Consider the following 26,641-nt stretch of genomic DNA (forward strand, 5'->3'; position numbering starts at 1 on the left):
TTGCTGTGTCCAGTTGTTTGAGTTCTGCTGAAACTGTTGTCACTTCTGAAAAAAACCAAAAAACAAAAAAAATACCATACCCTTCACTGTAAGAATGACATTTAGGCAAATTCTTTTTAAAAAAAAAAAATTATTTTTTATTGAAGTATAGTTGATTTACAATGTTGTGTTAGTTTCAGGTATACAGCAAAGTGATTCAGTTATATATATATTCTTTTTCAGATTCTTTTTTTTTATTGAAGTATAGTTGATTTATAATGCTGTAGGCAAATTCTGAGACAGCTTTTCTCATCTTAAGATTCCCATCAGGTAGAGCAGAAACCTGGCTTCTTCCTAACATGAGGGAGGAAGAAGGGGTCGCAGAACAGAGTCCGTGGAGAATATCATCACTGACCTGACGAACCATCGCTTTTGGAAAGACCTAAATAGTTAGGGCTACTCAATTTGTAAACAGTCACACAAATTTCTTAAAGGTACCTGGGGTTTGGAAGTATAGGCAGAGGGGAGGGTATTGCAGAGAATTCCTTACCCCTTGGAAGTAGATGGTCATATTCTTTTTTTTTTTATAAAATAAGAATTAACAATTAATAACAATAGGTAGACTCGATAATCGGAGAGAGAGACAGTGCATGATTCTCAAATCAGCAATCCCTGGAGGTGCACTCCTGCTTATTTCTGATGGATTTGCAGATGTCTGTCTAAAGAGAAGCTGATACAACCTCACCGCAGTCCTCTAAGTCGGCTCAACCAAACCTGGCTGGCAGTTCCCGAAATTCTTTTGGGCAACATTGCAGCCAAGCCCTCAGGACTAAAGGGCAGCCTTGAGCTGTGAGCGTGGCCTCGCCATATAGGGTGGCCACTTGAATTAGGTAAGACAATGACCCACGCCCAGCAGCATTCAGACTGGGCACTCCTCGGGCCTCCACAAGTAAGAAACACAGAGTCACTGCTTCCCCAGCAAGTGAGAGCTGCTCAAAGAACTGGGAGAGCAGTCTGCAGGGACAGGGCAACGCAGGTGAGAAGGCAGACACGACCCGGGTGCTCCTGCCTCATTCCACCAGAGATGCGAGAGGTGCTTTTCCGACTGCTGGATTACTGCCTATCCCGCTTCTCCGGCAGCCTTTCGGGACGCAGCGGGAGAAGGAAAGGTGTAGTTTACCCACATCGGGGCCAGACTCCTCAGACAGGGATGCCACCCTCTGCGTTGTCTATGGCAGTAAAGCCACCTGAGTGTACACTCTGAGCGTGTGCACACGTAGACCCACGGGTGAGATCACGGCTGGATCCCCTCCAGGATTCTTACGGGCTGTCAACAACGCGGTCACGTGATTTTTTTCAAGTGTTGCAAACAACTTTTATATTTACAGCTCATGACCTTGTTAATCTGATCTTCAGCGAGTCAACTGTTTATCAGAGCATACGCCTTGCAAAATATTGTATTATTAGCCCCCATTTAGAGGAGATTTTCCGAAGGTGACATTTCTTGCTGGAGTTACTCACCTGTTCTGCCAGAACAGAGCTAAAGAGTTATTTTATTTTCTACATTTGGACACTGAACAAAACTGCTTCTCCTCTAAAGATAATATAAAAACTGTAGTGCTTAGTTTTATATAAATCACGTGGCTAATCTGGCATTATTGATTCTAATTTCTGCCCTGTGTGTTAAGGCCATCTGCCTGGCAAGTCGTTTTCTAAAACCGCTTGATGCACTGACTTCTCCTGGCCCATGAAACGGGCATCGCAAGGCCTGTCCCCCAAGCCCTCCTCTCAAGCCTGCTCCACTTTCCTACTGTTTTGTCCCCAGTCACAGGCACCTGCCATCAGCTGCCCCCAGTGCCCCTGCTCCCGCGCGGTCTTCCCAGACACAGCATCCTAGGAACACGGAGACAGATGGAGGAGAAGGAGGGGCGAGGCCCATCCCACTTCCCCGGGCTAGCATTGCTCCCCGCCCCGCACGTGACGAACGTACCCCTTGAAGGCGCCCTCTTCGTCTCGGCCACCACAGTCAGAGAGGTCGTAGTCCGTGACTTCAAAGGACCAGCTCCCTGACACGTGCCGATTCAGAGAAGAAAAGGAACCATTTGGGGGACTTCCCTGGCGGTCCAGTGGTTAGGGCCCCAGGTTTGATCCCTGGTCAGGGAACTAAGATCCCACATGCCCCTTGGCTTGGCCAAAAAAAACCCATTTTTAAAAATACTCTGTGTGTCCTGCCCCTAGGTTCTTCAGAACCATTTAAAAAAAATTTTTTTTGTAGATTCCGTATGTATGTGTTAGCATACGGTACTTTCTCTTTCTGACTTGCTTCCTGCACTGTCCGCTGCCCCAGGGCCCAGCTCACGGGGCACCTCGCTCCACAAATGCCCGGACCGGTCGGCGGTCACGTTCAAGGGCACACCCGGCATTAGCACCAGCTGGCTTTGTAGCTAAGGCTACAAAAACCCTGGTAATTCATAGGTCTTCACCAAAACTGGCCTAAAAACACTGAATTGGTTATCGTCAATGTGTACCATCAACCCCTGGGAGGGCAGCTGTTATCCTCTGCGAGCTCTGGGGCTTCAGTGGTCTGTCCCACGGGGCCCTGCCTGGGCTGCACCTTCTCTCTCTGCACCATCTTCCCGGCAGCGCGGGCCCCCGGCCCCGGCTGCTCCCCAGGGGATCGCGAGGACGCCTGAGGGTGGTTTCCTTCAGGCTGTGGTGACACCTTCCTTTGACGGCACTCACTTCCCTCTTTTCTGGGAGGGAAACAGGGCCCAGGAAGGTCTGCGAACTTGTCTAAATGAACGGGGCCAAAGCGCGGCTCTGATCTGAAGCCCCGCCGGGTACCCGGCGCTACCAACATTTCTACAGACTGCTCGTCCCTCCCACACAAGAACCCACATGTGTGCGATCATCACATCTACCTCTATTTTATTAAGCAATAAGCAAACAGATAAACAATAAGAGATGGGGAGGGGGAGGACCGAAAATGGCTTTTCTTGAAATACTGATTTTTCAAAAATCAAGTAACTGTTATCACTCTAAATTGCAGGAGACTGCAGCTGCTCCTGGAGAGGGATTTAATTTTCCTGACATGCAAAACTGATTAGGCAGTGAACTCTTCTCTCCCCTTTCCCTGAACACATTTATAAACTTCAATGGGGGCAAATTCCATCTAATACTCCGAAAACCATTTCTCATTTCATAATTTACCCAAATCATATGCACAACTGCAAGAGGAAATAAACAGAAATCTCTCAGCATAAATAAGCCACAGTGGATTGTTAATCTTGTAAAGTCAATCCAGCATTAAGGCTAATTTGATCTTTTAAACATTTTATGGAAAACAGCTGTCAGGCTTTCTTTGGAAAAGCCTCCAAGGTTTCATAAACCCGAAGGCCAAAAACCTGGACAGGCAGGGAACTCAGGCTCCTCTCCAAGAGATGTGTTCACCTGCAGAAAAGCAGGGACAAGTCGTCTTCACTGGCGGCCACTCTGCACACACGTCACAATCTCTGGCAGAAGGTGGTTTCTGTTTTCCTTGGTGACCTGTGGGAAGAAGCAAGAAAGCGGGCTTCAGAGTCCCTTTCTTTTCCTTCCATCACCTACTCTGCCAGGTAATATTCTAAAAGAAGAGCCTGAAAGGTGAGGTGTGTTTTAGAAAGTGTGACCCAGGCGAGGTACGACCAAGGGAGGAAGCCCAGGTCCTCCAGAGCGCTCTGAAAACCGGGCCGGCAGACTCGAATCCCACCACCAGCTTCTGTGAAGCTGCGGCTCAAACAGTGAAAGTGGGTTTTGATGACAGAAGGATTTTTAACCGGAAAAGGGCTATGAATCGAACCCTGGGAGGGATGATGGGAATGCAGGCTGGGACGTGGCCCCTGAGCTCAGCCTGACCTGGACAGAAGGATGCCTGAGTGAAGCCGGGAGAACCTGTGCTTCAGGTGGGCACCGGCCCTCCAGGTGGGCCCACTGAGAGCGGCCCCACTGGCGCTGGGTCACAGCCAGGATTCTGGGATGCTCTGAAGGTCAGTAATCTCCTCATCTCTCCGTGAAACCTCTGACACCAGTCAACCCTGCATCTGAATGACGAGGAAGCAGGAGCCCAGAGCAGAGCAGGGCATTTCCTGAGATCTCAGAGGTAGCGTGGGCGCGGTGCAGACTAGAGCACAGGCCCCCGCATCCCGGTGTGCTACCTCTATAATCAACAGTTACAAACAAAACTAACAGTTTATTCAAGCCCTCTCCGATGATCTGTTACATTTTTCTTTCTGTCACTACCACAGGCCCATGGAGTACAACTCGAGCATCCAGAAGCCCCCAGGGAGCGGGGTGGGGGGCTGCGCCCCGAGCACGGGCAGGGCCGCCTCTCCTCCCATCACCAGTGCCTTCCTCGGTGGCCCACACAACATTCAGCACGCTCTGCTGGTGGGCAAGGTGCTGGGGATGGCGAGACCCAGACCAGGGCCTTGACCTCACGGAGCCCGCGGACCGGATGGGGGGCAGACGCGGACAGTAGTGACAGCAGGGTTGCAGAGGGTCCCTGAGAGAGTCTGGGAGGCACGGGGAGCTGGGGGACTGGGAAAGGCTTCCGCAGGCGGTTATGCCCGGGCTGCATCTGGCAGGTGGACGCCGGGGGAAGGGCACCGGCAGAAGGAAGGGTAGAGCAGAGAATCGCGCCGAGAGGAGGTGCGTGCGACCGGAAGACCCTGAGCGGGTTCGGGGTGCGCGGTCCCCGAGGGGACGGGCCTGGTCCCGCTCCGGCCCTCAGCCCCGCGGGGGGCAGGGGCCCGGCTCGGGAGGTGAACGCGCGTCAGGAGGAGACGCGCGGTGGGCCTCAGCGCCTGGGGCCCTGCATCCCACATCCTTCTCACAGGAGCGCGGTGCCCCTCCCGCGCGAGAGCTGCCCACGGCCCCGGGGGCCTCCTGACAATCTGAGTCCCGAAAGGACGGGGCCAGGCGGCGGAGGCCGGGCCCCTGACGCTGGTGTCCGAGGACGCCGCCCACCGGACCGCGGGCAGCCCTGGCTCCACCGAAAGGAGGACCATCCGCCCCGCGTTCGCCTTGATGACACACCGCCCGGCCTCACGAGGCCTCGCCGCCGTTCTGGCTTGCACTGGCCCGAGCCCGTTCTCGCGGGGAGCGTCCGACGGGGGCCCCGCCGCGGACGGAGGAGCGGGGCGGCAGCGGCACGCAGAGAGGCGGGAGACCCTCAGCCCCCGCCTCCGCCCTGGCTTCACGAGGAGTCCCCGTGGCTCTGCCGTCAGGGTCCCTGAGGGTTCACTGCGGGCCCGGAAGGGCCACCTCCTCTGATGGGGACATTTCATTTCACCCCCTTTACACACGTGAGAGAGAGGGCGAGACGCTGGGCTGGGCGAGGAGGAGAGAGAGGGACCCAGGAGGGAAGAAGAACAGGAGCAACGGCGGCGGGGGGGGGAGGGGGGGGGAGGATGGGCCAGGCACCACCCCACTCCCTCGGACGTCCCCGAGGCGGCCCCGGCCCCTCCATCCAGCTCCACAGGGGCCACCGCTGGTGGGTCTCGGGCGCCGGAGGTCAGCAGGTCCGCACTGGACACTTCTCACGTCGTTCAAGTGTAAACAGAAGCTGGTGCGAGGAGACACGTGAAGGAACAGGGTCAGCGGGCTGCTGGTAGGATGTCTTCCCCTGGGTCATCACTACGGCTTCACTTCCAGTCTTTGAAGCCCTCAGCCCTCGGAAAGAACGGCTGGGGCGGGGGGATGAAGGGAAGTGAAGGGTGGTGAGGTGGAAACCCCGCTACCCAAGACCCCGGTCCTGGGCGCAGGCTGTTCAAGTGGCCCAGCGGAGGCCCGCAGAGAATCAGGATTTAACAGGCGGGAGGCTCAGGGATGATAAAAGAAGAGCCCCAGAGAGCACCGCCAAGCTGCAGGGCCACAGTTCCGCTGTCCTGCAGGGTCCTGCTGGAGACCCGCCCGCCGCCCTCCGGGAGCTGCGGGGCTGCAGCCGGGACAGGGTCCACCCGCCCCCAACGCGCAGAGAACGTCTCCAAGCCTTGCATAGAAAAAGCACAAACAATAAACACAAGAAAAGACACGTTCTGAGGATGACTTCTCACTAAAAACTGATGAACAGAATGCTAGTATTTCGCCACCCCCTTTGATTTTCCTAAGATGATTTCTGAACATTGTGCAGTAAGATCTTTCTGTGGAGCCGTTTACAGTGTTCGGTTACCACGTTCCCTGCCCACCCAAGACAAATACTCAGATGCGAGAACTCGCATAGCTTCGTCTGTCAGCTCAGGGGCCCTTCCCTTCTGGGAGAACTCTGGTCTACTTTGTATTCTACCCCCAGACTTTTGGTTGCAGAAGGCCTTTCCTGAGAGGCTAACGAGAAGAGGGCGCTGGGGGCTGGGAGGGAAAAGGAGGCGAGGCCGACTGCAGAAAGGACCCCGGCGTCCTCGCCCTCTCCTCCGCCGTGCCCTGCCCAGGGCTGCAGGAGGGGCCCGGCCTCGGGCCCCTAGAAAACTGGACCACGAGTTCCAGGGTGACGGGGCTGCGTCACTTTCCTCCTGCGTCTCGCACAGGGTGGGTGCTCCGTCAATGCTTATTATATTCTAAGCAGAGGAGGGTCTTTGAAACAGAACTGAGCGGTTAAATACAGATTATGAAGACTCTGGCCTATTAGGCATCTGAGTTGCTCTGAGCCTCCTGGGACCAGGGAAGGGCCTAAGACTGGCCTACCAGTCAACGACTTGGGCGCCATAATGTCAGGAAGGCTGTGAACATATGGACAGAGGAACAGGCAGGGAAAAAAATGCCTATTCATGTATACACTATTGCAAGAAAGCAAAACAAAACCACATACATTTCCTTGAAACTGTGTGGGAAGTACCCTGACAAGTTTTAAATAAGCAGGGGATTGAAAAAAGAAATTAATTTGACAATGCTCATTATTATACGTTAACACATAACAAAAGTATCACTAGTCTCTCTGTTTCATATTCTGTCTCCATTTCATTTTATTGAACCTAAAAATAGGCTCGTTCATGAATTCAAGGCCTCTAACCCTACTTTCCCTTGAAGTTTAAAGGCTCTAAACCAAGAATTATTTTGCCAGTGGGGTTTTCGGGAACCCAGTGCCCATGGCAGGGATGGGACTATGTTTCCATGGCAACGCCGCTTCTCTCGGGAGGCGGCAGGAGGGGCATGGTTCTTTGTTTCCATGGCAACGCCGCTTCTCTGGGGAGGAGGAAGGAGAGGTGATGGTTCTTTGTTTGGGTGTCCTGACTTCTGTGTGAGTGTACAGCGTAGCTTTACTGAGCTATAATTCATATACCAAAAAATTCAACCTCTTCAGGGCAGAATTCAGTGGCTTCTAGTAGATTCACAGTCGTGCAATCATCAGCACTATCTATCTGGAGTATTTTCATCACGCCCTCCCCGCCCGCCCCCAATTACCCTCACTCTCAATCACTACACTCACTCCTTCCCCCCAGGTGCTGGCGACCACTAGTCTATTTTTTTTGTCTATAGATTTGCCTATTCTGGACATTTCGTGCAGATGGAATCGTACAGTGTGGTATCCTCTGTGACAGGCTTCCTTCCCTTGGTGTCACGTGACGTAAACTCCTCCACACTGAGCACACGTCACCACGTCATTCCCTCTTAGTGTCCAGTGACGCCCCATCGTGTGTGTACACCACATCTTGTTTATTTGTTCCTCAGTTGATGGACATTTGGGTTGTCACTTTTTGGCTGTTATGAATACGGCTGCTAGGAACACCAGTGTACAAGTTTCTGTTTGAACACACGTTTTCAATTCTTTTGGGTACACACTTAGAAGTGGAATTGCTGGGTTATAGGGCAATCCCACGTCTACCTTTCTGACGAACTGCTGCATTTTTACAGTCCCAGCAGCAGGGTATGAGGCCTCCAATGTCTCCACATCCTCACCGACACTTACTATTTTCCATTTTTTTCCTTTAATTTCATTATAGCCATCCCAGCAATGTGCAGTGCTAGCTCACTGTGGTTTTGGTTTGCACTGCCCTAAAAACTCATGGTGTTACAACATATTTTCATGTGCTTATCGACTATTTGTCTATCTTTGGAGAAACGTCTTTTCAGATTCTTTGTTCCTTTTTTAATTGGTTTATTTGTTGTTTTCTTATTGAGTTGTAAGAGTTCTCTACGTATCCTGGGATACAAGAAGTCCCTTATCACACGTATGATTCTTAAATAGTTTTTCCCATCCTGTGGGTTTTCATTTTACTTTCTTGACTGTGTCCTTTGAAGCACAAAAATTTTAAATTTTGGTGAAGTTCAATTTATCTACTTTTCTCTTGTCACTTGTGCTTTTGGTGTTGTAACAAATAAGACTCTGCCTAACCCAAGTTTACAGAGATTTACTCCTATATTTTCTTCTAAGAGTTGTATAGTTTCATTCTTACATGTAGATCTATGGTCTGTTTTGAGTTAATTTTTGTGTCTGATGTGAGCTAAGGGTCCGGCTTCATTCTTTTGGATGTGGATGTCCAGTTTACCAGCACCTTTTGCTGAAAAACAATTTTTTCTTCATTAACTTGTCCTGGCACTCTTGTTGAAAATCAGTTGATCGCAGATGCAAGGGTTTATTTTTGGACTTTCAACTCTATTCTGACAATCTACATGTCTGTCCCTGTGCCAGCACCACACTGTCTTGATTCCTGTAGCTTTGCAGTAAGTTTTGAAATCAGGAAGTATGAGTCTTCCAACATTTTATGATTGTTTGAGCTGGGTCCTTTGAATTTCCATACGAATTTTAGGATTAGCTTGTTAATTTCTACAGAAAACCCTGCCTACTGACTTTTGACCTAAAGGTTGGCAGGTGTATGCTCATTCCTCTACCTACAGGAGTCTGTGACCCAGAAACAGCATCAAATTCCTGGTGAGATGAAAATGGTTTATACCCTGCTTGGTTAAAAAACCCATGGCCAGGAAGAGTAAGAGGAGGTCTAAAAATTTCCAAATTGGACGGAAGCTGGGACCTAGTTGCCACTTTTCTTGTGATCTTGCAATCCATGGGCAAAAACTAAAAGAAGAAAAACTGCTTTATGGACAAAAACAAGTTTAAGTGGCTCTGAATTCAGAACAGTGGAACAGATTTTAGTTACAGTAACATTTTTCTAAAGTAGAACAACCAAGCACTTTCCAGGGATCTTAGATTTTAAATCATCTGAACCACCCCTACCCACGAAGGTAACACACAGCAGGGCTATGGTAACCCTCAGGCTTGGGAGTCAACAGTTACCGAGGTCTGAACCCTGGCTGTGCCCCTACTAACCGAACAACCTCGGACAAGGCCCGCCAGCTCTCACTGATGACCAGGCGGCTGTGCCGTCCCCGACGCACTGATGGACCTCAGCACCTCCCCCAGGTCCCCCGGGACTGCTGGCCGCCCTGGCAGCTCAATCCCCGTTCCTGAGACTCCGGGCGTCTCTCCTCTCTCCTGTCGCCTCAGCGGACAACATTCTCCAGCATCCCCATGAAGGAGAGATTTCACAGGAAATCAAGTGAAATACGCTTTGGAAATGCCACCAACATGACCAAACTCATATTTTTTTGTTCGAAGTGACTGGCAGGGATAGACATATTTTTTCATGTTGTGAGTCAGAGAAGGATGAAAGCAGTACGAGAGCTCCTGCTCGGAATCTGGACCCGTGAAGGTCTTTACTTCTCATCTCCGCAGCACTGACATTACCATTAAATGTTTTCTGACATGTGGTCTCCCATAACCTAATATTGAAATAAATTTAAAACAGTTTTCAGTGCCTACACTTGGCATTAAACTATAGAAGAAATGAGGAAAACATTTAACCAAACTTCTGAGAGACAAACCTAGTTTTCGGGAAGGGAAGCTTCAACGCCGAACCTGCACCAGGATAGAAGTTTTTATATTACCGAATTGCACAGGTCCCTGTGGCCCTGGATTTTATTTTTTTAGTCTGCTCTTTCTCGGGCAATTTCTACTGTTTCACCCTCAGGTTCACTGATTCCATCCTCTGTCGTCTCCATTCTGCTGGTGGGTCTACCCACGGACTTTGGCGTTCAGTTACTGTATTTTACATTCTAAAATGCTCATTTCATTCTTCCTTACAGCTTCTGCGTCTTTGTTGAAACTTTCAATTTCTTGGCCGAGAATTTCTATTTTTCATTGGTTTCCAGTGGGTTTGTCATTGCTCACTGAGGCGTTTTTATGATGGCTGTTGGAAAATCTCTGCCCTATAAGTCCAACATCTATGACGTCTTGCTGTTGGCATGTTGGCTGTTTCTCTCACTCTGGCTAATTTTCCTGGCTCTTGGCATGACAAGTGATTTCCAATTGTGTCTCTCGCGCTGTTCCTGGGGTCCTGAGGTCCCTGGCCAGTGTGCCTTCTTCCCTCTACCATTCAGGTCTTCTTACGTCTGTTTTATGTACAACATCCAAGGTGTTTATCTGACTTAGGAGGAGGGGCAGGGGGCAGTGTGTCTATTCCACTTCGTCTAGGACTGGAAGTGTCCTCAGGGCTTTTCCTGAAAAGTAAGGCTCTGCTTACCTGACCCTGTTAAGAAGAACAGTCTAGATAATGTGAATAACTTTTGAGTTATTGTGAATACTTTCCCAATATCATGACTTCAGTCCCATCTCCACATCATCTGTCAGCACAGGGAAGCTGCCCTCCGCATTTTACATAACATAATCCTTATCTGGAATGTTCCTTCGTTTCCCCACTTCCCCCTTCAAAAACCCACCCAAGAACCACTTCCTTCCGGACAACTCTCTCTACTCCTGTTCACACAAATCTCTCTTCCCACCTCCAGATTTGGTTGGACTGTCCCTTGGTCTGTTTTTCTTGAAGGAAGGGAATACACCTCACGTGTGCTTGTACCGTGGACTAAGTGTCGGATGCAAAGGATGCTCTCAAAAATGAATTCAGGTAACTTTGCTGCATATTAGAAAGGGAAAGGACCAAAGAAATATCTAATCCAACCCCTAAATTTGCAGATAAGGAAAATAGGATTCTTCATTTATAAAATATGCACCGAAAGGTCACATGAGCCCCAGAGGAACACAAGAAAGACAAGAATAACGGGGTCTCTTACAGAATTAACCAGAAGCTAATCACTTTACATCATTAGGAGCCAGGATTACCTTGCCTAGAGAATAACCTCCTGGCTTAGAGAGGAGAAAATGTGGTGTTGTCTTAACATACAGCACTGGTTTCTGGACGTAAGAGTCAACCGCAATCCCACTGTCGGGTTAGTAGTCTGCAGAGACAGCCAGGCCTTGGACTTTAGCAGCGGCGCTTCCCCAGCCCTCCAGCCTGGAAGCTGTCTGACCTGAAGACTAATTGTCTTTCATGATCTCTCATTATTCATTGTCTCTATTTCCACAGAAACTTGACAATCACAACCAAAACCTCGAATACGGAAGCCACGTGAAATGACGGAGAGAGGAGGTGACACACAGCTCTGCAGACGAGGCCCATGTCCACTGAGGAAGTGGCCCTGCCTGGCTCTCAGGCTCCCCGTGCGCCACCTGCCTCCCCTACCGCCACTCCCCAGTGACCACAGTGCCCTGGTGCTGCACTGACCTGCTTCGCATTTACCCGTATCTGAAATTGCCTAGAGGCTTGCTGACGTTTCTCCTATCCAGCCCCTCCATTAGAATGTCACCTCCACGAGGACAAGGACTCGGTCTGTCTTGTTCATCACCAAGACTCGGGGCGAGGCCGAGCGCACAGGAGATGCTCAATCCATATTTACCAAGTGAGAGAACAAACGAATGAAGCAACGCACAGACAGATTTCTCCAAGTCTGGCTGGTCTAATAACCCTAACGGCTGTCTACCGCCCCAAAGGTACCTGGACACTTTGGTGACAACATATGGATGTCCCCCTGGGGCCAGCCGGCCCTGGGGACAAGTAACCACGACGTGAGGCGCTCACTGGCTCTCTGCAGCTGGAGCGCACGCCCGGCCCTCCCACGGAAGTGGCCCTGCCAGCACCCCCCCCCCCGTTTCACCTGGCGCCCGCAGGGGGTGGCGGAGAGGGACGAGCAGAGTGTGTGGCCGCACTGCTGCAAACCAACCGAGGCGGCGCGGGGAGGACGGTGACAAAGAGGGACACAGGGAGGCGGCGGGAGAGAAAGGCAAGTCTGCGGGCGAAGCGCCGGCCGTGCCTCCGGAGCCCCTGACGCCCGGCGCAGACGCCGCCCCTGACCTCCGCGCCCTCCGCACGCGCTCCGCCCCAGGGCTCCTCCCACCGCGGGGGCCCCAGAGCCCCCGAGCCCCCGAGGGCGACGGCAGGTTCCCGGGCCGCGCCCAGAGCCACATTCATCCGTTCCGGGCAGGGTGTCTCACCAGCTGGGTCCCTGACATGTGGCCCGTGTGACTGAGGAAACGACGTCTCTAATTTAATTCAGTTTAATTTAAATGTAAATAGTCACACGTGGCTAATGGCCACGGCACTGCACGGTGCAGACAGCACACTTCCACCCTAGTGGAAACTCCTCTGGACGGTGCTACTCTACAGCATCTGGAGACTGTGCTTCAGACTGCAGCCACGGCTTCTCCTCCCCACAAGCAGGAGGCGGCCAGTTTCAAGGGGAAACCTTTAAAATAAGACGCACTTATTTGCCTCCGTACCGTCATCGCCCTGGGGGGAGATGCGCCCAGACCCAGAGCACTGCTGCCCGGGTGCCGATGTGGGCAAGGCCCCGGCGCCTGGCGAGCGGGGCACAGCCGGAGCCTCAGGCGGCTCCCCGTAGGCAAGTCTGCTTTGTCATCCAGCAGAGGTGTAACTTCGGTTCGATAAACTAACAGGCAGCCAGACTCACCTATATTCTGCCACGAGAGGAAAAAACACCACTAACTCAAAGCCACAGGTGTATCTAGAGCCACGAGCTGTTTCAGGGATCCGCTCCACACCTGCGGGTAGACAGGCCCGGGGGTACTCACACTGAACACCTTAATGTCGTTTCGGGTTCTTATCTCTTCCACGAGGGCCAGCGGTTTTCCTTTGGGTACTGGGATGGTGCCAAGGACGACAGTCCCCGGGTGGGACAGCATCTGGCGAACGGCCTGGATGAACGGCTGACTGAAGAGCTCCATCTTGCCCACCTCGTCGATGACACACACGCTCTGCCCCGGGCCACCTCTGGGACCCGCCTGAGGATGACAGAGACACTAACTGGGACAGCGGGTCACATGAGGCAACGGGCCCAGGGGTCCCCCTCCCCCGTCACTCACCGACTGACCGTCAGAGCAGGGAAGGCAGCCCCACTTCGGGAAGCAGGAGGCCGTCTCTCCGTCCACCCAGGGCAATCAACGGGCAGGAGAATCCCAGGGAGCTCCCTTGGAGACCACAGCACCCAGAAAACTCAGTTCCCTGAGCACCCAGTTTCCCTGGCAATTTCCACTCTTCTAGAATGGTCCTGATAATAACCAAGCTTTATATTTATATACACCCAGGAAATAAGCAGGACCCAAATGACTCAGGCTTAAAAGAACTGAGGCAGCAGGCCTGGGAGCCCTTATCAGTTTTTTCAATTGTGAGCTGTATGATTGCCTGTCTGCTGGGAAGAGGTGACCGCTGTGGCCAGATGCCTGTGTCTTTCCCAATCTGCGCTACGAGGGTCGGTGGAAAGGAATGAAAGTGAAAAGAGAAGGAGTCCTGGTTAAAAAAAAAAAAAAAAAAGTGAGCACGTTGTGCCCTTTAATCTCAGCTTCCCCTGCTAGTGACTTTATACCAATGCACTTCCACTACGTCCTTGAAGACCCACCCCTCTAGGAAGAGGTCGGGCAGCCAGCCTCCAAGAGTCCTCAGGACTCCCAGCTCCTGGGGTGTGCACCCTGTGGGTGGGCCTGTGTGATCACCAGAGAATGACAGCACGCAAAAAAGACTGCTGTTTCTGTCTCGGTCTCAATCTCCATCCACCCACCCATCCATCCATCCATCCATCCATCCATTCATCCATCCATCCATCCACCTATCCTGGATCACCTGCTCACAGGGAAGATGCCTGCCATGTTGCGAGGACACGCAGGCAGCTGACGGTGAGGTCCAGGTGATAAGGAACTGAGGCCTCATGTCAACAGCCCGGGAGGATCTGAGGCCTCCCAGCAACCATGACCGTGAACTTGGAAGCCTCAGGGCACTGCAGCCTCATGAGAGACCCTGAGCCTGAACCATTCAGCAAAGCCGTTCCTGGATTCCTGATCCAGGGAAACTGTGAGATCATAAATGTTCGTTGTTTTAAACTGCTAGATCTTGGGGTAATTTGTTACACAGCAACAGGGAACTAATACACATGTCCTCTCTAGAAAGCCTTCCCAGAGAAAGCTGACAGGACTCTGAGTAGTTTTTCCACAGCAGGGACACAATAGAACATACAATAAGCACTTCAGTGAATGCTGAGTGACAAATACATTTCTATATCTTTATATAAATGATTATTTTGAAAACAGTATGTAAAGCTGATTTACAAAGTACTTTTCACTGTAAGTTCTCAGATTCCTTGAATACTGACATCAATACATTCTCAGAATGAATGGCTACGTTAAGCTAGATTTTGCTCCAATTCTAAATACCAAAGCTCTTACACAGTGTGGCCATGGGTGGCGTGCATGTGGTGACCAGTGACAGATGGGGCGGAGGGCAGATCCTGGAGCCTCGTATGGTGCACAGAGGGGTGGGATGCTGTCCAAAGGCTGAGACTCAAGGTCAGAATCACACACTGTGCTTTAAAGGCTGCTCACTGTGTGTATTCAGGAAGACAGGGGAGATTTCTTTTGGAACAGACAGTATGGGATTGGAGGGAAGCCTCAGAGCAGTGGTTTTCAAACCTTTCTGTAAGTGGTACTCTTTTAATTCTCCTGCTTACTATCAAACACATATAACATATTTTTCCACTCCTTTTATTGGCAGAAAGACCAGGAAGGGTCCACTGCAGTCGTGCGAGAGAGCTCTAAACAAGCACTCAAACTTCTGTGTTGCTAGTGCACTTCACGTTCACCTCTGAGTGTACCTGCGTGCGTTTGTATACACATAGCTACCCCGTCTCCCCTCTAGAAGCAGAGATGACGCTGTATTCATCTTTTTCCTTCCCATAGAGTTGAACAGCGCAAAGCTGGGCCGAGGCAGCTGATGTGGCCCTGCACTGGTGGGGTGGCCAAGCGAGGCACAGTGAGCAGTCAGTTGCTATTTCAACATTTTCTTCAAAAAATGAATGCCAGAGCTTCCCTGGTGCCGCAGTGGTTAAGAATCCGCCTGCCAACGCAGGGGAAAGGGTTCGATCCCTGGCCCGGGAAGATCCCACATGCCGCGGAGCAACTAAGCCCATGCGCCACAACTACTGAGCCTGCGCTCTAGAGCCCGCGAGCCACAACTACTGAGCCCACGTGCCACAACTCCTGAAGCCTGCGCGCCTAGAGCCCATGCTCCACAACAAGAGAAGCCACTGCAATAAGAAGCCCGCACACCGCAACGAAGAGTAGCCCCCGCTTGCTGCAACTAGAGAGAGCCCGTGCGCAGCAACGAAGACCCAATGCAGCCAAAAGAAAAGAATGCCAAACTGGGGAGAAAGAAAACAGCTGTCGGCCACCCGTGTGTCAGCATAAAGGCAGACACTCCCACAAGAGCGAGCCACCCCAACTGACCGGCCTCTGAGTCAGGAGTGTCTGGGGCACTTTGCTGTCCCCAGAGACTATGAATACCTGTGGACGCTGGCTTTCCGGAGGCTACAATCTAAACACCAAACAGAACTCCACTCCAGCACATCAGAACGACAGTTTTGAAAGCGGTTAGTTCCGAGAGAAACAACATCAAAGCATGTGTGAGCACCCATGGCTCTGTGTTTAGTGGGTGCACGTACGCGGGGGGTCAGATACACGTGAGCAGGTCCACTATAAAGCACACGCTCCACAGCCACCCTGCCTGCCTTCCTCTACGACGTTCGCCAACGAGAGCTCACCTGCATCATTTAAAGTTCCGGACACACACGTAGACATTATTTTCTACCAACTGGAAATGCTCATTTGAAAACCTTAGCTTATATAAAATCCCCATTCTGTCCAGAATTAGGGACTTTCTTCATCCAGAAACTATAGGAATCTCAAAAAGTCTGGGATTTTTAATGAAAAATTGAGTTATTCACGCTCAGTTGAGACAGATATCAGAGGCTAAGCCACTCAGACACCTGTAAACAGTCAGCCTGTTTTTCTGAATAACACATGAACATATATGCACGAGCTTAATAAAAGAACCACGATTATGTTCAGAATTGTTTCCTTTCTATATGGATTCAAGCAATTTTAAAAGGAAACAAAAAAAAAAACCCAGTGACCATTCACCCCGTTTCCATTATTCTAAATGCTCTTCTGAGTTGAGGAAGACACAGGGGTACAGCACTAGGGCCCAGGTTTGAAAACCATCAGTAGCTTGGCTCCGGCTTCCCCGTTTCCAGCCGTGGGTTCTGGCCATGGGTTCCGGCCGTGGGTATGGAGTAAGGAGCCCGTGGAGGACTCTGGGTGGCTCTGGGCCACGCGGTTAAAAGCACTGAGCACACCCTATGGGGAGCAGCCGTTCTCCGGGCACCCCCTCCCCGCAGAGGACAACTCAGGCGGCATCACTGCGGTCCTCTGTGCCAATCACCACGCCCTGCTCTTGTGCTTGCACTTCAGCTCGTTATACATTTTCACTGTCACAAAGAGTGGGAAAACCTCTGTGCAAAGCATATTTCAGTCCCTATGTTGGTTCTGAGGGAGAAGATATTTCCTTGGGATCGAGTCCTAAAGTTGACCAGCCAGGAGTAAGAGAAGTTATGAATAATTTTATAGCTTTGGTTACACTCAGCTAGCTTGCTTTTCAGAAAGATTAAATCAATTTAGAGCGACAATGAAACACCTCTGCATCAGCTTTGCTGGAGAGCTGAAAAACAGTGTGATTCTTTTGGTCCTTTGTTTAATCCTTATGTGTACTTTTAAGGATACAAAGAAAATGTAAACATAAAATAAGCAATTTCCTTCAACCAAAATACTGAACAAAGAAAAAGCTAATTAAAGTTGCCTTTACCTTATTCTGAATTATTTAAATAATACATATTTCCAGTGGTATTAAGGTTGCCATTTGTTTTTTTTTTAAACATCAGACACAGACTGGCTTCTGAGCTCGCCTGTCTGGGACAGCAAGTCTCAAAAGTGATGGGAAGGAACAAGGCGGCTGTCGGCCAGAAGGCAGGCAACAGAACTGGAGCCCTGCCCCCTGAATAGCCGCAAGTTCTGGGGAAGCTGGAAAGGCAAATGGTGCAAACAGCAGCCAAGACCAAGCAAGTTCCTTGACCCTCTTAAGTTATTAGCTATAAGGCAGGGCTCCAATTATACTTTTATGTGTGTTTATTCCAAGCTTTAAAGTTTCAGGATCCCTCGGCAGTCTGGTGGCATGTTGACTGCGTGTCCCCGGGGAGTAAAACCCCAGGCTGGCGGCCAGCACGAGACGTTTAGACGGCCCTATGCGCCCCGCAGCACTGAGCGCAGGTGGGGCAGAGCTGCTCCCACCCACACGCCGGCGGCTGGTGCTGAGGCTCTTCCTGGATGTCCCACGGGCCTCCCCCGGCTCCACACCAGCCCCTGACCGCAGAGCGCCTTGGCATCTTCCAAGCTACGAGAAGGACCCTGGGGCTGAAACGGCATCTGCTGGCTGACTGTCAGCCCAGGGGGATTAAGAAACCAGTCCTCCTCGTGATCCCAGCGCCCTGGGACCAGACTAGATGTTTGGGCTCGTGGGTCCCACGATGGGCCCTGGTTCCCAGCAGACACAAATCAGCCTGTTGATGTGACGTCCTCCCAAGGTACTGTGCCCATCACCTCCCTCAGCTTCTCAAGAAAAGTAACCAGGGCTTCCCTGGTGGCGCAGTGGTTGAGAATCTGCCTGCCGATGCAGGGGACACGGGTTCGAGCCCTGGTCTGGGAAGATCCCACATGCCGCGGAGCAACTGGGCCCGTGAGCCACAACTACTGAGCCTGCGCGTCTGGAGCCTGTGCTCCGCAACAAGAGAGGCCGCGATGGTGAGAGGCCCGCGCACCGCGATGAAGAGTGGCCCCCGCTCGCCGCAACTAGAGAAAGCCCTCGCACTGAAACGAAGACCCAACACAGCCAAAAATAAATAAATAAATACATTTATTAAAAAAAAAAAAAAAAAAAGACAACAATGAAGTCTGTCGCATTGACTGGCTCCTACTTTCATGAATGATTTCTCTGTAGCAGGCAATGCTGTTTGACAGCATTTTACCCACAGACCTTCTTTCAAAATTGGAGTCAATCCTCTCAAACCCTGCCACTGCTTTATCGACTAAGTTTATGGAATGCCCAAAATCTCTGTTGTCACGTCAACAAGCTTCACAGTATCTTCACCAGGAGCAGAGTCCATCTCAAGAAACCTCTTTTTTTGCTCATTCATAAGAAGCAACTCCTCATCCATTGAAGTTTTATCCTGAGATGGCAGCAACTCAGTCCCATCTTCAGGCTCCACTTCTAGTTCTCTTGCTGTTTCCACCACATCTGTGGTTACTTCCTCCACTGAGGTCTTTTTTTTTTTTTTTTTCAATATTATGGCTTTTATTAAAACGCTGCACGGAATATCCTTATACACACATTTGACTCTCTCATTAGGATAAACCTCCAGAAGTGGAATCACTGGGCCATCCACTGAAGTCTTGAACCCCTCAAAGTCATCCATGAGGATTGGAAGCAACTTCTTTCAAATTCCTGTTAATGTTGATATTTTGACCTCTTCCCATGAATCATGAACGTTCTTAATGGCATCTAGAATGGTGAATCCTTTCCAGAAGGTTTTCAATTGACTTTGCCCAGATCCATCAGAAGAATCACTATCTCTGGCAGCTATAGCCTTACAAAAATATATTCCTTAAATAATAAGACCTAAAAGTTGAAGTTACTCCTCTTTGATCCATGGGCTGTAGAATGGATGTTTTCTGAGCAGACATGAAAAAAGCATGAATCTCCGGCTTCTCCATCAGAGCTCTTGGGTGACCAGGTGCACTGTCAATTTTGAAAGGAATCTTTTTTTCTGAGCAGTAGGTCTCAGCAGTGGGCTTCATATATTCAGTAAACTATGTTGTCAACAGATGTGCTGTCACCCAGGCTTTGTTATTCCACGTACAGAGCACAGGAAGAGTAGATTTAGCATAATTCTTAAGGGCTCTAGGATTTTCAGAATGGTAAATAAACACTGGCTTCAACTTCAAGTCACCAGCTGCACTGGCCCCTACCAAGAGAGTCAGCCTGTCCTCTGAAGCTTTGAAGCCAGGCACTGACTTCTCCTCTCCAGCTATGAAAGTCCTACATGGCATCTTCTTCCAATAGAAGGCTGTTTCTTCTACACTGAAACTCTGTTGTTTGGTGTAGCCACCTTCATGAATATCTTAGCTAGATCTTCTGGAGAACTTGCTGCAGCTTGTGCACCAGCACCTGGGGCTTTACCCTGTCCTTTCATGTTATGGAGACGGCTTCTTTCCTCAAACCTCATGAACCAACCTCTGCTGGCTTCAAACTCTTCTGCGGCTTCCTCACCTCTCACAGAACTGAAGACAGTTAGGGCTTTGCTCTGGATTACGCTCTGGCTTAAGGCAATAGTGTCGCTGTTTTGATCCTCCATCCGGCCACTAAAACTTTCTTCCTGTCAGCGGTACGGTTGCTTTGCTTTCTTATCATGTGTGTTCCCTTTTAACTTCCTCCAAGGACTTTTCCTGTGCGTTCACGGCTTGGCTAACAGGCACAGGAGGCCTAGCTTTCTGCCTGTCTTGGCTTTCACTGTGCCTTCCTCGCTGCGCTTAATCATCTCCAGCTTTTGAAAAGTGAAAAAACGCGCAACTCTTCCTTTCACTCGAACGCCTAGAGGCCGAAAACCTTCAATTTGTAAAAAAACGCAGTATCTGCAAAGCACAAGACAACGAGGTATGCCTGTACTACCTTCTAAATCTTCCTTATCAGCTGACGGTGTTTACAATAACTATTTTTTTAAAATTTCAATTGCTTAGTCAAAATTTTAATCACTACTTAAACTTTTGATAAAAGTTTGGTATTTTTGATGCCTGATAACCTTCTATTAGAAATTGTCTGAAGGAGATAAAGTTGATAATTTTTGCTACAGTGAAATGGTGACAACTTTTTTTCTAACTAATGAGGTAAATGGATACAAAGAGAGGAGTACAGCTTAGATTAGGGAAAAATCAATCTTTTTTATTTTTTTTCTTTAATATTTTGGGGATTGATTTTACTTTTTTAAAAAAATTAATTAATTTATTTATTTTTGGCTGCGTTGGGTCTTCGTTTCTGTGCGAGGGCTTTCTCTAGTTGTGGCAAGTGGGGGCCACTCTTCATCGCGGTGCACGGGCCTCTCACTGTCGCGGCCTCTCTTGTTGCGGAGCACAGACTCCAGATGCGCAGGCTCAGTAATCGTGGCTCATGGGCCTAGTCGCTCCGCGGCATGTGGGATCTTCCTGGACCAGGGCTCGAACCCGTGTCCCCTGCATTGGCAGGCAGATTCTCAACCACTGTGCCACCAGGGAAGCCCGGGAAAAATCAATCTTTATGGGTTTGTTTAGTTCAGTTTTTGAATGTACAGTGATTTTATGTTTGTTTCACCTTGCTATAGAAAGTATTTCAAAAGGGGGTAGCTAAATTTGCTTTCCAGTTGCAGCCTCAAGAGAAAGTTATTATCTTAAGATAACCTGATAAAGTTTATAAAAAGTTAGAAAAATTAACCGGGAGAAACTTCGACGAGGAGGATGTGCGTGGTCATAAAGCAGCTCCCTACTCGCAGCTACTCGTTCAAAGGAAGAAAAGAATACACATACAGGGGAGAAATCGGTCAATTCCTTGATCGAGTAATCAAAGTAACATCACTAACCATCACATGCCTCCAGATGAGAGGCCAAGAAGGGTGCATCACCACACACTACAGAAGTCCAGCTGAACCTAGCCACAAGGAACCATCAGAAAACCCCAAAAGAGGAACATCCTATTAAAAGAGAACTGTACTCTTCAAAAATGTCAGTGTCGCAAAGGACAAAGAAAATGACTGTGGAAATGTTCCACATTAAAGGAGGCTATTGGGCTTCCCTGGTGGTGCAGTGGTTAGGAATCCGCCTGCCAATGCAGGGGACACGGGTTCAAGCCCTGGTCCGGGAAGATTCCACATGCCGCAGAGCAATTAAGCCCGTGCGCCACAGCTACTGAGCCTGTGCTCTAAAGCCTGCGAGCCACAACTACTGAGCCCGTGCACCACAACTCCTGAAGCCCGCATGCCTAGAGCCTGTGCTCTGCAACAAGAGAAGCCACTGCAATGAGAAGCCCGTGCACTGCAACAAAGAGTAGCCCCCCGCTCGCCACAACCAGAGAAAGCCTGTGTGTAGCAACGAAGACCCAACGCAGCCAAATTTAAATAAATTAAATGAATTTATTAAAAAAAAAGAAAAAGGAGGCTATCAAGATACGACAACTAAAGGTAATACCTGGCTCTAGATTGAAGGAAATGTGACAAACAACATTGTTAAGTCAATTGATAAAACCAGCATATGAAGGGTAGGTTAGATCAAAGGATCTTCTCAGTAAACTGACTGAGGTTGACAACTGTGCCAGTTATGTAACAGCATATCCTTACGCTTCGGAAAAAATACTGCACATTCAGGACTTCAGTACTGTGATGATTACAACATACTCTCAGATGGTCCTCCCCCAATTTATATGTTTATACAGACACACACACACACACACAAGAAGAGAGAGGGAATAAATAGGGCAAATGTTAAAAATAGGTGACTGGATACCAAGTCCACAGGGGGTCTTGCACTGTCCTTATCTTTACAAGGTTCTCTAAGAGTAAAATTATGTCCAAATAAAGTTTTTAAAAGTTAGACTCAATACAAAAAAAGAAAACACTCACATGCACACTTTCTCAGTATCAGATTCAAGAAAAGCACCAACTCCTGGCACGAGAGCTTCCTTCGGACGGCGCGCAGGGCTTTAGACCGATGTGCACAGGACGAGGGCCAGGAGGAAGGACAGAGCGGGTGGTCAGAGGGAGAAAGAAAGGCCAGTCACACACATCTTTCTCCAGGCGCACTTCTGGAGCACGTGACTTCCCCATGCTTCTTGGGAGGGGCTGCAGGAAGAGCCACAGGAAGGCGAGGAAACCCAGGGCAGCAGCCGGCTTGGCATCTAACTGCACATAACTGCACCACGGTCGGCAGTGGGAAGTGATAAGCAGCCCACCTGCCCGGTGGAACCTGGGAGATCACCGGAAGGGCGGCCATGACAAAGCCTGCCCGGTGAACTAAGGAGCCAACCTTATACGACGCTTGCAGTTCCTCTTCCTATTTTGATTCACTGCAGGAATGCTTTTCCTGAAAAATTTTAACTTTTCATGTCTGCACCAGATAGTTTCTAATTCCCCTTGCTGATCTTGTAGGACGTATGTGTGATCGTGAGGTACAGAAACAGAAAGTGGGGCGGAACCAAGAAACAAATGCCAGGCTTGCTAACAGGGAAGGAAATTCTAAAGCAGTGCTTGGGCTCTTGTCAGCCTTTCAAGAATGGCTCCTGACTTGATTTTTCTAAATTCTTTCTAAAGCTCAGTGGCCTGAAATACTAAGTGGCCTTTCCAGGTCAAGGGATTAAAAAAAAGAACCTTTCCCTGGGCAGTTGATCTCGCACCTTCAAATGAAGTTTCAAAGATCTGAAGCAGATTCTTCTTTCAGAATCAAAAGCAGATCCTGCTCTCAAAAAGAAATATGCACTGAAAGCCATATTTTGAACAAAACAGAAAAACGCAGCAAAGCATGTGGATTTTCATTGGGTATTCTGGTTCTAGCTCATTATTCCTTCCATGGATCTTTATAAAAAATGACACTGTTCAGCCTAAAAAATAAGGCTTTGAGTAGATGTCTCTTGTTCTTTACAACCTTACAGTCTGCTGTTATCGTTTTGTGTGAGTAGGAGATACACCGGGAATCAACAAAATGTTAAATCCTATATTGCATCAAATTCTAATAAAGCATTCAAGGTGGCTGTCAAAAAGACCATTATGCAAAAGGCCAGCGTTATCCTAACAGCCTTGATCATTAGAAAACTGAAAGAGCAATCTTAATTACAGCAGCATCAGAAAATACAAAAGATCTATGAATAACCTTACAAAAAATTTTTTAAAAAGAAACGGAAAGAGAGAGAGACTCTGTTTTTGGCTGTAGAGCATGAAGATTGTCTGGAAGATTAGGATGTTCTTAACATCATAATAACTACATTTTTGTATAATTCCAGTCACTTCATACAAGACTTTTTGTAACAGATTACAGTTCATACCAGTACTGCTGCTTATAAGCTGTTTGTCATTGGGCAAATTACTTTCTATTCTATGCCTCAGTTTCCTCATCTGTAAGACAGGAAAACAGTGACAGTGTTGTCCTGAGGATTAAATGAGTTAGTGTCTGGTGCATAATTTGAACTCAGTAACTGTTGACCACCACCATTACTATTACCACCAACATTGCCACAATTTGGAAGAATAAGCAAACGAGAACGGATAAGACATTGTTTTGAAGAAGAATAATACAAGCAATTACCAGAGTACTGATGCAAGCATCAAACAGATCAACGAAAGAGAACAGACAACCCTGAAACATTATACACACACATGTATTTTTTTTAATATAATAAATGCAGCATAATAAACTAATGAGAAATGAGTTATTAACAGATGGTTTTGGAAAACCAGCTAAGTACTTGGAAGAAAATCAATTGAGAGTCTCATTGAATATTACATTCAAGATAAATCCAGATGGATTAAAAAAATGTCAAAAAAAAAAAGCACACAGAAGAAGAAACACATAGGTAAAAAATTTTATATTAACTTGGAGTAGGAACAGACTTTCTCAATATTAAAAAAGAAAAAATAAAGAAAGGAAATCACCAAAGCAACAAACTGAGAAAAAGAGAATCAATAAAAATAAAAAAAAAAAGTTATTTACCTTATAAAAGATCTCTTTAAGCTAAAAGAAAAAAAATGCGGAAATGAACAAACAACTTAGATTCTTAAAAATACCCAATAAAACAACTGAAAAACTTTTAACCTCATTAGTACTTTAAAAAGGTAAATCAAAGCAAAGCAACGTGTTTTAGTATCAGAAGTCAGTATAGTGCTCAGTGTTGGCAGAAGTGCAGCAGGAGAAACACACCTGCACATGGCAGGGGGTGCAAAGTGACACAACTGTCACACACACAGCAACACCTTGGAAATTCACACCCCTCCACCCAGTATTCCACCTGTAGGTCCCCCACAGGGAAACAATCACGGCTGGACAAAGGATGATCCACAAAGAGGGTTTCCTGCAAAGTTACCTGCAACAGTGATAAATAAACTCAATGTCTGACACTGAGGGAGTAACAGTTAAATCAGAGATGGAAATCCATACCACCATATGTTATGCAATCATTAAAGTATCCCAGTTGTTGTTTTTTTTTTTGCCACACCATGCCGCTTGTGGGATCTTAGTTCCCCGACCAGGGATTGAACCCATGCCCCCTGCAGTGGAATCACGGAGTCCTAACCACTGGACCGCAGGGAATTCCTAAAGTATCACAGTTTTGAAGATTATCATGTTGTGAGACCATTCCCATGTCACTCAATCGTATTAAATGAAAAAGCCCAAACCTATAAAACTATATTTGGCATTTTCCCCAATTTTGGATGACTATAATAAAGAAATGAGGTATAGAAAAAGGGAAGAAACAAAACATGCTAAAAGTGGTTAACTCAGTGATAAGACTGAGTTATCCATATTTTCTTTTCTTATTTTATATTTTTTACACATTTTCTACCTTAAGTATGTAGAACTTTAATACTCAAGGAAACAGTAAATGTTGTCAAATGAGGGAAGATGTAGCCATGGAATGAAAAGAAAAATCAACAATAGTAAAGTCTACAAGGGCTTTCTAAAAGCCTTACTGAGTCTAGAATGTTTACCATCTACTCTGTGTCGATTTCCCGTGTGCCCACGGTGGTGGGCTGGCCTCCACTCCTGCCTGGGGAAAAGCAGCAAAAGCCCCACAGCAGGCTGGCCTCTGCCTGGCCTCAGGCTGCTGCTTTTTGGCTCCCAGACACATTCTTACTCCCCAACCCACAGGCACGGCCCTGCTGGCCCAATCAAAGAATAATTTTTGTTATGTTTTTCACAGTATTTAAAAAAAACAACTCAAAATATTTTTCAACCGTAGTGAAATTTCTCACACATAGGAAGCACTTAATAGATATTCCTTAACTTATTGTCAGAGTTTGTGTTTTCATATACCCTGGGCACTAGAAACTAACCCACTGTCTGTTTAAAGTTCTCACCTGCCTGGAGGCATAACCCTCCCAAACCTCAGACTATACTACAAAGCTACAGTCATCAAAACAGCGTAGTGTTGGCACAAAAGCAGAATACGGATCAATGGAATAGAATAGAGCCCAGAAATAAACCTACATACTTATCCAATTCCCTGGCAGTCGAGTGGTTAGGACTCCTCGCTTTCCCTGACAGGGGCTGGGGTTCAATCCCTGATCCAGGAACTAAGATCCCATAAGCCACCACCAAAAAAAACCCAAAACCCTACACACTTATGGTTAATTAATCTTCAACAAAGGAGGCAAAAATATATCAATAAAATGGGAAAATGTCTCTTCAGCAAGTGGTGCTGGGAAAGCTGGATAGCTGCATGTAAATCAATGAAGCTAGAACACACCTTCACACCATGCACAAAAATAAACTCAAAACGGCTTAAAGACTTAAATATAAAACAAGACACCATAAAACTCCTAGAGGAGAACAGGCAAAACATTCTATGACATAAATCGTACCAATGTTTTCTTAGGTCAGTCTCCCAAGGCAATAGAAATAAACACAAAAATAAACAAATGGGACCTAATCAAACTTACAAGCTTTTGCACAGGAAAAGAAACCATAAACAAAACATAAAAACAACCTACAGAATGGGAGAAAATATTTGCAAACAATGTGACTGACAAGGGCTTAATTTCCAAAATACACAGACAGCTCATACAACTCAACGACAAAAAAACAAACAACCCAATCGAAAAATGGGCAGACCTAAATAGACATTTCTCCAAAGGCATACAGATGGCCAATAGGCACGGGAAAAGATGCTCAACATCACTAACTATTAGAGAAATACAAATCAAAACTACAGCGAGGTACTACCTCATACTGGTCAGAATGGCCATCATTAAAAAATCTGCAGGGCTTCGGTGGTGGCGCAGTGGTTGAGAGTCTGCCTGCCAATGCAGGGGACATGGGTTCAAGCCCTGGTCCAGGAGGATCCCACATGCCGCGGAGCAACTAGGCCCGTGCGCCACAATTACTGAGCCTGCGCGTCTGGAGCTTGTTCTCCGCAACAAGAGAGGCCGCGAGAGTGAGAGGCCCACGCACCGCGATGAAGAGTGGCCCCCGCTTGCCGCAACTAGAGAAAGCCCTCGCACAGAAACGAAGACCCAACGCAACCAAAAATAAATAAATAAATAATTAAAAACAAAATATGGGAAAATACCAAGGTATAAAAAATTAAAAAAAAAAATCTGTAAATAATAAATGCTGGAG

General features: G+C 48.1%; 1 protein-coding gene across 3 annotated transcripts in view; it reads right to left on the bottom strand.

Annotated features, from left to right (window-relative positions):
• Positions 1-2,890: 2,890 nt before the first annotated feature.
• Positions 2,891-26,641, bottom strand: part of NTPCR (nucleoside-triphosphatase, cancer-related) — a 36,192-nt gene continuing 12,441 nt past the window's right edge. For 2 of the 3 annotated variants that reach the window (XM_082407739.1, XM_082407740.1), the window contains 2 exons: positions 12,932-13,141; positions 2,891-3,525 (listed from right to left, as the gene is read on the bottom strand). In XM_082407739.1, the coding sequence (XP_082263865.1) occupies positions 3,457-3,525; positions 12,932-13,141 (279 nt within the window). In that variant the 3' untranslated portion in view covers positions 2,891-3,456. The remainder of the gene's footprint in view (positions 3,526-12,931; positions 13,142-26,641) is intronic. The other variant, XM_082407741.1, reaches the window with a different exon arrangement.

The sequence above is a fragment of the Balaenoptera borealis genome (assembly GCF_965194805.1).
Source record: "Balaenoptera borealis genome assembly, chromosome: 10".
Lineage (NCBI taxonomy): Eukaryota > Metazoa > Chordata > Mammalia > Artiodactyla > Balaenopteridae > Balaenoptera > Balaenoptera borealis.